We start from the raw sequence: 10,111 nt of genomic DNA on the forward strand, positions 1-10,111 counted from the left end.
TCTGTGGGTGACTGGCTTATTTCACTCAGCATAAGGGTCTCCGGTTCACTGAAGTTGTATAGGCTGGGTCAGAAATTCCTTCCCGTTTTTGTTTTGTTTTTTTAAAATATATTGATTTCAGCCCTGACCGGTTTGGCTCAGTGGGTGGAGCGCCGGCCTGCTGACTGAAGGGTCCCAGGTTCGATTCCCGTCGAGGGCATGCACCTGGGTTGTGGGCACATCCCCAGTAGGGAGTGTGCAGGAGGCAGCTGATCGATGTTTATTTAAAATAAATAAACAAACAAACAAACAAACAAACAAATAAATAAATATAAAGATCAGATCGGGAAAAAAAAAAAAACCACAGGAAAAAAAATACACACACAACCCAAAACCCCCCAGAAAGTTTCAAGGGTCTCGGCAGACAAACCTTCGCCTGTGAGCTCTCTTATCGCCCAGGCGAGGACAGGGAGGACACCATGATAATAGGAAGATTTCCCTGTTTTGTAAAAGAAGGGAGGACAGAGCGAGGTCTGTGCAGCATGGGGCAGTGCAGGCCCTCGAGCCAGTGGAGCCACACCAGCCAGCCTAGGGGGACTTTCTCATTTTATTTTATTTTATTTGACTTTTTTTTTTAAATTTTTTTAAAATTCTCATTGAAGGATATTTTCTTCCATTGATTTGTAGGGAAAAGGTGGAAGGGAGAGAAGGGAGGGAAGGAGAGAGAGAGAGAAACATCCGTGTCTGAGAGATACATGGATTGGTCGCCCTCTGGGCCAGGGGTTGACCCTGTAAGCAAGGTAGGTGCCCTTGACCGGGAATGGAACCCGGGACCCATCGGTCCGCAGGCTGAGGCCCTGACCACTGAGCCACACGGCCAGCCAGGCTGGGCGGACATTCCTGATGGCCTCCTGTCTTTCTCTCCCCGCAGATCTGTGCCTCCGGCTCAGCTCCACCCAAGATGCTGTGTGGACGCCTGGGCCGGTTTTGTGAGAAGCTGGTGCGCAGGCGGCCCCTGGAGAGGCGGGAGGGGTCTGGCGGCGGCCTGGCCCGGTGCCTGAGCACCCTGGACCTGGTGGCCCTCGGGGTGGGCAGCACCCTGGGGGCGGGAGTGTACATCCTGGCCGGGGAGGTGGCCAGGGACAAGGCGGGACCGGCCATCGTCCTCTGCTTCTTGGTGGCCGCCGTGACGTGCGTGCTGTCTGGGCTGTGCTACGCGGAGTTCGGGGCGCGGGTGCCCGGCTCCGGGTCTGCCTATCTCTACAGCTACGTCACCGTGGGACAGCTGTGCGCCTTCGTCACCGGGTGGAACCTCATCCTCTCCTATGTCATTGGTGAGACGGCGGGGCCCTGGGGGGGACAACAGGAGGGGGGTGGGGTCTTCATCCTCCTTCATGAGCACTTGGGGGTCCAGCTTTGAGGGGAAGTGGGTGACTGTGAGGAACACCCCCACACTGTTGCCCTAGGCCTAGCTGTCGGCCTGCGGACTGAAGGGTCCCGGGTTGGATTCTGGCCGAGGGCATGTACCTCGGTTGCAGGCTCCATCCCCAGTAGGGGGCGGGCAGGAGGCAGCTGATGGATGCTTCTCTCTCATCAATGTTTCTCACTCTCTACCCCTCTCCCTTCCTCTCTGTAAAATCAACAAAATATATTCTAGAACAGTGGTTCTCAACCTGTGGGTCGCGACCCCTTTGGGGGTCGGACGACCCTTTCACAGGGGTCGCCTAAGACCATCGGAAAACACACATATAATTACATATTGTTTTTGTGATGAATCACTACGCTTTCGTTATGTTGAATTTGTAACAATGAAATGGGGGGTCAGGACAACATGAGGAACTATATTAAAGGGGCGCGGCATTAGGAAGGTTGAGAACCGCTGTTCTAGAACGACAACAACCAGGAAGCAGTGGGAAGGGTAGGAACCGGGGAAGGGTCCCCGTGGGTGAGAGAAGGGTCCCAAGGCTCCTGCCTCACCATGGTGAGGTCTCCGCTCGGCCGCTGCTGGCTTCAGGAGACCCCCCTGACCACCCGATTTAACATTTCTTTTAAATAAAACACATTTTTGTTGATTTCAGAGAGGGAAGGAGGAGAGACAGAAACATCAGTCATGAGAGAGAATCATCGATCGGCTGCCTCCTGCACGCCCCACACTGGGGATCAAGCCCGCAACCCGGGCATGTGCCCTAACCAGGAATTGAACTAAGACCTCCTGGTTCCTAGGTCGACGCTCAACCACTGAGCCACACCGGCCGGGCCCAATTTAAAATGTCACCCCTCACCTCCCAGCCCTCCAGGGCCTTCTCCCGTGTTGTCCTTTTTTGCATAACACGGACTCCTTCTAACAAATTAAATAGTTCACCTGTTGTGTGAAACATGGGTCTCCTCTCCCCACCCCATGAGAAGGAGGCGTCCTTGGCCTGGTAGCTCAGTTGATTAGAAAGTTATTCCCATCTTCCAAGATTGCTGGTTTGAGGTTTCTCTCTCTTTCTCTCCCTCGCTCTTCCTTGCTCTAAAATAACAAATTAAAAAATGTTTTTTAAAAAAATATATTTTATTGATTTTTTTTACAGAGAGTAAGGGAGGGGGATAGAGAGTTAGAAACATCGATGAGAGAGAAACATCGATCAGCTGCCTCCGGCACACTCTCTACTGGGAATGTGCCCGCAACTGAGGTACATGCCCTTGACCGGAATCGAACCTGGGACCCTTGAGTCCACAGGCTGAGGCTCTATCCACTGAGCCAAACCGGTTAGGGCTAAAAAATATTATTAAAAAGGGGGCGGGGGAAGCAGAAAGGAACCTCTTTGAGATGACTCTTTTGCATGTTTGTTTTCCCCCAAAACCTGAGCCCTGGTGCCCAGCAGGGGTGCTGGCCGTTCTGTGAACCAATGTGCCTCCTTCTGGCTGCAGGCAGCGCCAGTGTGGCCAGGGCCTGGAGCACCACCATCGACAGCCTGACCGGGCACCACATGTCTCGGGCGCTGCAGGAGAGCGTGCCTCTGCGTGTGCCCTTCCTGGCCAGCTACCTGGACTTCTTCTCGCTGGGCCTGGTGCTGCTGCTCACAGGTGAGGCGGGGCCAGAGAGGGGATGGGATGAGCGGGGCATGGAGGGGGAGCGGCTGGGGCGGGGAAGGCTTGGCTGTGGCGAAGGGGTGGGGAGATGTGAGGCCGGAAAAGGGGATTTTTCCGTGGGAGAAACAGGAAGGCAAGATGTCGACATTGTTCCCACCCTTGGAACTCATTTTGAGCTGGACCTTTTATTTTTTAAATATATTTTTATTGATTTCAGAGAGGAAGGGAGAGAAACATCAGTGATGAGAGGGAATCACTGATCGGCTGCCTCCCACACGCCCCCTACTGGGAATCAAGCCCACAACCCAGGCATGTGCCCCTGACTGGAATCGAACCCAGGATCCCTCAGTCCCCAGGCAGATGCTCTATCCATTGAGCCAAACTGGCCAGGGCTGTAGGATTTCATTTAAAAAAAAAAATTAACAGACTAGAATCTCAGAGGGAAAGTGAGTGTGGATGGGAAGAGATCAACCCAAGACTTTGTATGCATATATGTGTAACCCATGGACACAGACAATAGGGTGATGAAAGTCTGGGGTGGGGGGGGCAGGCTATAAGGGATTAATGGGGGGGGAAGGGGGCATAGGTAATACTTTCAACAATAAATATGAAAAAAAAAGATCATCCTAAGATATTGAGCGATCCTCCAATCATCTACTCACTGGATGCCAGGGGCGCCCCCCCGCCCCCCCCTCAAATGGAGCAATTGGAATGTCTAGGACATCGCCAAATGTCCCTGTGGGACAAGGTCACCTCCAGCTGAGAACCAGTAACTTCCTCTGTACTAAGACCAAAGCTTTAAAAAAAATTATTTTGTATCATTAAAACAGAAATGGAGGTGACATTCCCATAATGGAAAATGAACCATTTTATTTTATTACTAGAGGCCCAGTGCACAGGTAGGTCCCCTAAACCTGGCCAGCAATCAGGGTCGATTGGGGCCTTCCACCTGCCGGCCAGGGCCTTCCTTCCCTTGCTGCTGGCCGGGGGTCTTTCTTCTTTCCACGCTGCCCCCTGATGGTCAGCTCATGTCATAGCGAGCAGTCAATCTGCCAGTTGAACTCCCATGAAGACAATTTGCATATTAGGCTTTTATATAGAGAGATTTCCCCACAGCTTTATTGAGATAGAATTGACTTATAACATTGTGTAAGTTTAAGGTGGTGATTTCATAACTATTTATACTATGAGCTGGTTACCATGATAAAAAATTAGCCCTGCCGAAACCGGTTTGGCTCAGTGGATGGAGCGTCGGCCTGCGGACTGGGGGGTCCCAGGTTCGATTCCGGTCAGGGGCATGTGCCTGGGTTGTGGGCACATCCTCAGTGGGGGATGTGCAGGAGGTGGCTGATCGATGTTTCTCTCTCATCGATGTTTCTGACTCTCTATCTCTCTCCCTTCCTCTCTGTAAAAGATCAATGGAGTATATTTAAAAAAAAAAAAAAAATTAGCCCTATGCCCTAGCCCAGTGGTCGGCAAACTCATTAGTCAACAGAGCCAAATATCAACAGTACAACAACTGAAATTTCTTTTGAGAGCCAAATTTTTTAAACTTAAACTATATAGGTAGGTACATTGTTATTAATTTAATTAGTCCTCCTAAGGCTTAGGAAGAGCCACACTCAAGGGGCCAAAAAGCCAAATGTGGTTCATCAGCCCCAGTTTTCCAACCATGGCCCTAGCCGGTTTGTCTCAGTGGATAGTGCATTGGCCTACAGACCAAATCGGCCTCTGGGTTCGATTCCGGTCAAGGGCATGTACCTTGGTTACAGGTTCCTTGGGTCCAGGCCCTGGTAGGAGGCAACCAGTCGATGTGTTCCTATCACATGGATGTTTCTGTCTTTCTCTCTCTCTTCCACTCTCCCTAAAATCAATGGGAAAATATCCTCAGGTGAGACTTGGAAAAAAAAAATCAGCAATTTCAGCCCTGGTGTGTGACTCCCTTGGGTGTGATTCCGTGCACCGCAAGGTGGCGGGTAGATTCCAGTTCAGGGCACATACCTAGGTGGCTGGTTTGATCCCAACATTCAATTCAGGTTGGGGCACATACAGGAGGCAGCCTATCAGTGTGTTTTCTCTTCTCTCTCTCTCTCTCTCTCTCTCTCTCTTCCTCTCTTCCCCTCCCTCTTTCTAAAACCAATAAAGTTCTTAAAAGAAATCAACCATTGCCGTAATCGATTGGGCTCAGTGGATAGAGCGTCAGCCTACAAATTGAAGGGTCCCGGGTTTGATTCCGGTCAAGGGCATGTACCTTGGCTGTGGGCACATCCCCAGTGGGAGGTGTACAGGAGGCAGCTGATCGATGTTTCTCTCTCATCGATGTTTCTGACTCTATCTCTCTCCCTTCCTCTCTGTAAAAAATCAATAAAATATGTGTTTTTTTAAAAATCAACCATCAATTTTTTTCATTTTTATTTTTTGTTAATCCTCATCCAAGGATATTTTTCCATTGATTTTTAGAGAGAGTGGGAGGGGGGGAGACTGAGTAAAAGAAACACCAATGATGTGAGAGAGACACAAAGATGGGTTGCCTCACACTCCCGCCCTGACTGGGGCCAGTGGTCCGGCCTGCAACCGAGGTACATGCCCTTGACTGCAATGGAATCTGGGACCTCTCAGTCAAAGGGCCAACACTATCCACTGAGCCCAACCAGTTGGGGCAAAACCCACCATTTTAAAGGGTGCGAAACAGTGGCTCCTAAGTACACTCCAAATATTGTGCAACCACCTTCCTCTAGTTCCAGAACATTTTCATCGCCTCCAGAGGAAACCCTGCACCCATTCAGCAGTCCCCGCCCTGCACCCGGGAACCACTCTTTGGCTTTCTGTCTAGTTTTCTGTTCCGTCTCCCCACAGGTGTCCTGGTCCTGGGAGTTCGCGAGTCAGCCCTGGTTACCAAGATATTCACGGGCGTGAACCTCTTGGTTCTCGGTTTCATCGTCCTCTCTGGCTTCATTAATGGACGTCTGCACCACTGGCAGCTCACGGAGCAGGACTACGAGTTGACCAAATCTAAGACCAATGGCACCTTGAGGTCAGGAGGGCAATTTTTGTTCTTAAATATATTTTTTATTGATGATTGTAGAAAGGAAGGGAGAGGGAGAGAGAAACATCAATGATGACAGAGAATCAATAATCGGCTGCCTCCTGCACGCCCCACACCGGGGATCGAGCCCACAACCCGGGCCTGTGCCCTGACCGGGAACTGAACTTTGACCTCCTGGTTCATAGGTCGATGCTCAACCACTGAGCCACACCGGCCTGGTATGAGGGCACTCTTGGCCACAGACGTGTGTGGAGTGCAGAGCTGGGAATGTGGCGGGAAGCAGATCTGGGCGGTGGGGCCGGTGGTGGGGGGAATGGACCGGGGCTGTGGTCCCGTAGAGATGGCCGACCTGCTCACCCCTCTTCTTCCTCGTCCTTCTCTCACCGCAGCCTGGGCCCTCTGGGCTCCGGGGGGTTCGTACCTTTTGGCTTTGAGGGGGTTCTCCGCGGAGCAGCCACGTGCTTCTATGCGTTCGTTGGTTTTGACTGCATCGCCACTGCAGGTAACGGTCAGGCTGCCCCACGGGGGGCGTGGGCCGCCCTTGGGCACAGGGTTGGTGGAAGGTTGGCCCGGCTGCCGGGAGTTCCAGAAGGAAGAGGGTTTTGTGCCTTCCCCTCGGTGTGTGTCCCTGACCCCACCCCCCTCCCACCCCGCAGGGGAAGAAGCCCGCAACCCTCAGCGGGCCGTGCCCCTGGGCACCGTGATCTCGCTCTTCGTCTGCTTCTTGGCGTATTTTGGGGTCTCGGCGGCGCTCACCCTCACGGTGCCCTACTACCAGATCGACTCCGACAGCCCCCTGCCAGAGGCCTTCCTCCACGCGGGCTGGCCCTGGGCCCGATACGTGGTGGCTGTGGGGACCCTGTGTGCCCTTTCGTCCAGGTCAGTCCCATCAGCTGCCTCCCCGTCTGCTCCCGCCCCCAGCTGCCCCAGCCTGGGGTGGAGAGACGAGGGGAGGCACACCTCGAGCCGTGTAGACGCCCTAGCCGGCTGGGCTCAGTGGCTAGGACGTCGGCCTGTGGACTGAAGGCTCCCGGGTTCAGTTCTGGTCAAGGTTCGATCCCCAGTCTTGTTCGGGGTGGGGGCAGGAGGCGATCAATGGATGTGTCTCTCACATTGATGTTTCTCTCTCTGTCTCTCCCCCTCCCTTCCACTCTCTCTCTAAAAATCAATGGAGCTGAAACCAGTTTGGCTCAGTGGATAGAGCATTGGCCTGTGGACTGAAAGGTCCCAGGTTCGATTCCGGTCAAGGGCATGTACTTTGGTTGCAGGCATATCCCCAGTAGGAGATGTGCAGGAGGCAGCTGATTGATGTTTCTGACTCTCTATCTCTCTCCCTTCCTCTCTGTAAAAAAATCAATAAAATATATATATATATATTTTTTAAATGATCTTTTTTTAAAAAAAATATATTTTATTGATTTTTCACAGAGAGGAAGGGAGAGAGATAGAGAGTTAGAAACATCGATGAGAGAGAAACATCGATCAGCTGCCTCCTTGCACATCTCCCACTGGAGAAGTGCCCGCAACCCAGGTACATGCCCTTGACCAGAATCGAACCTGGGACCTCTCAGTCTGCAAGCCGACGCTCTATCCACTGAGCCAAACCGGTTTCGGCAATAAAATATATTTTAAAATAAATAAATAAAAATCAATGGAAAAACATCCCCAGGTGAGGATGAACAACAGCGAAGTGTGGGCCAGGCCTGGGAAGCCCAGCCTGCCCGCTGGCGATCACCTCACACGTTTCCCTTCCCCCCGCCAGCCTCCTGGGCGCCATGTTCCCCATGCCGCGGGTGATCTTGGCCATGGCAGAGGACGGACTCCTGTTCCGGGCACTGGCCCGGGTCCACCCCCGAACACACACCCCCATCGCAGCCACCGTAGTATCTGGGAGTCTTGCAGGTGAATAAGCCAAACCCGCCCCGTTGCCATGCAAGCCGCTCCGCTGGGATGTGCCCAGCGGGTCCTCGCCCTCTCCCCACGGTGTCTGACGGTGTCTGCCCTCCCTGCAGCGCTCATGGCTTTCCTCTTCGAGCTGAACAACCTGGTGGACCTCATGTCGATCGGGACCCTGCTGGCGTACGCCCTGGTGGCCTTTTCCGTGCTGGTTCTCAGGTGAGGCCCCGCTAAGATGATTTTAAAATTGATTTCAGAGAGGGAGGGAGGGGAGGGGAGAGACAGAAACATCAATGATGACAGAGAATCTCTGATCGGCTGCCTCCCGCACAGCCCCTCTCTGGGGACCAAACCCGCCACCCGGGCATGTGCCCTGACTGGGAATCGAACCGGGACCTCCTGGTTCTTCGGTCATCAACGCTCAACCATGAGCCACCGCGGCTTGGGCTGCTGAGGGAAGAGAGAGAAAGAGACAGAGAGGCATTGTGGTTGCCTCCCATATACACTCGGACTGGGGACGAACCCACAGCTGGGCCTGTGCCCTGACCACACATGGAACCTGGGACCTTAGATGCAGTGGAGGATGCTCCCCCAGCTGAGCCCCCCGGGCCAGGGCTTGAACCCGAGGGTCCTGATGGGGGGTGGGGGGCAGCTCCTCTATTGCCTTGGTGCGGCCTCCTCAGGGTGCTGCTCCACTCGGCTGGGGGAGGGGCCGTGTGAAGGTGGCAGGCATGTCTCTCATCCAGGTACCAGCCAGACCAGCATTTAAGCCAGAACGAGAAGACGGAGGTGGAAATAACGGAGATAAAGCCCGGGCTTGACGCCAGTTCCCAGGAACCTGTATGTGAAGCAGGAATGGGGGGCGCCCTAAGCAGCCTGTGGAGCCCCGAGAGCGCCGTCCCCACCCCGCAATCTGGCCGCATCGTCTATGAGTGTGCCTTGCTGCTGGGTGAGCAGTGGCTGGCTCTTGGGTGGTGACGGGATGAGGCGGGAGGGGGTGCCTGTGGAGGACTGTTGGACAGGTGACGGCCCATATTTTTGTTCCTGATGTCACGCCATTGATTTTTAGAGAGAGTGGAACTGGGGGTGGGGTCGCGGGGAGAAACATCGATGTGGGAGAGACACACAGATCGGATGCCTCCCGCACTAGGGGTAGAACCTGCCACCCAGGCACATGTCCATGAACCAAACCTGTGACCCTGAGGTGCTCGGGCTGGCGCTCTAACCATGAGTGACCCCGGCCAGGGCGTGACGGCCCATGTTGGGGTGGGCAGTCTGAGGATGGGATGTGACCCAAGCCCTTGACCCTTTTGGCTTCTGACCTTGACCTGTTCTCTGCCCCCCGCCCCGGCAGCTCTCCTGCTGACCGTCCTGAGCCTAGTCCTGGCCCAGTGGCCCGGCCGTCTGGTCTCCGGGGACCCAATGGCCACGGCGGTGACTGCTCTGCTGCTGCTGCTCATTGTGGGGCTCACTTTCATCCTCTGGAGGCAGCCCCAGAGCCCAGCTCCTCTTAGCTTCAAGGTGCGTGACCTGGGGACCCCAGTCTACCTGCCTGGAGGGAATGAACTCTGCCTGCCTCGCTGGACCAGGGAAGGCAGTGGGAGTGGTACAAGGAATGGGCTGCTCCCCCACCCACACTCCGCTCAGGAGCATGCGGTGGGGTTCCCCCTCTGACTTGGCATCGAGGGCGTAGCCTGAGCAGGACTGAGCTCTCTCTTCCCACCCGTGGGTGGGGGCGGGGTGTCCCTCTGCAGCGTCTGGTGTGTTCGGGGATGACCTGACTTTGCCCACAGGTCCCCGCCCTGCCTGTCCTGCCCCTGGTCAGCATCTTTGTGAACATGTACTTGATGATGCAGATGACCTCTATGACCTGGGCCCAGTTTGGCATCTGGATGGCGATTGGTAAGTGGCCTCTTGGGGGACCGAACCCAACCTCCACTCCATTCCCACTCGGCCGTCTCAGGTGCCGTAACAGGAGGCCCAGGGGGCACTGTCCCTTCTCATGGTCCCGTGTCTGTCCCAGGCTTCGCCATATACTTTGGATACGGGATCCGGCACAGCTTGGAGACCAGTGAGCCACAGCCAGCCGCCTCCAGCTTTCACACACGCCTCTAG

The 10,111-nt window shown here is 54.4% G+C and overlaps 1 protein-coding gene across 1 annotated transcript; it reads left to right on the top strand.

The window, feature by feature from the left end:
* The first annotated feature begins 940 nt into the window (after positions 1 to 940).
* Positions 941 to 10,111, top strand: LOC132217263 (cationic amino acid transporter 3-like). Its single transcript, XM_059667356.1, has 11 exons — positions 941 to 1,313; positions 2,893 to 3,048; positions 5,911 to 6,088; positions 6,490 to 6,602; positions 6,757 to 6,979; positions 7,863 to 8,002; positions 8,113 to 8,215; positions 8,743 to 8,945; positions 9,351 to 9,517; positions 9,790 to 9,898; positions 10,020 to 10,111. The coding sequence occupies exons 1-11, from the start codon at positions 941 to 943 to the stop codon at positions 10,109 to 10,111; spliced, it is 1,857 nt and encodes a 618-aa protein (XP_059523339.1).

This window comes from Myotis daubentonii, chromosome 15 (assembly GCF_963259705.1).
Source record: "Myotis daubentonii chromosome 15, mMyoDau2.1, whole genome shotgun sequence".
NCBI lineage: Eukaryota > Metazoa > Chordata > Mammalia > Chiroptera > Vespertilionidae > Myotis > Myotis daubentonii.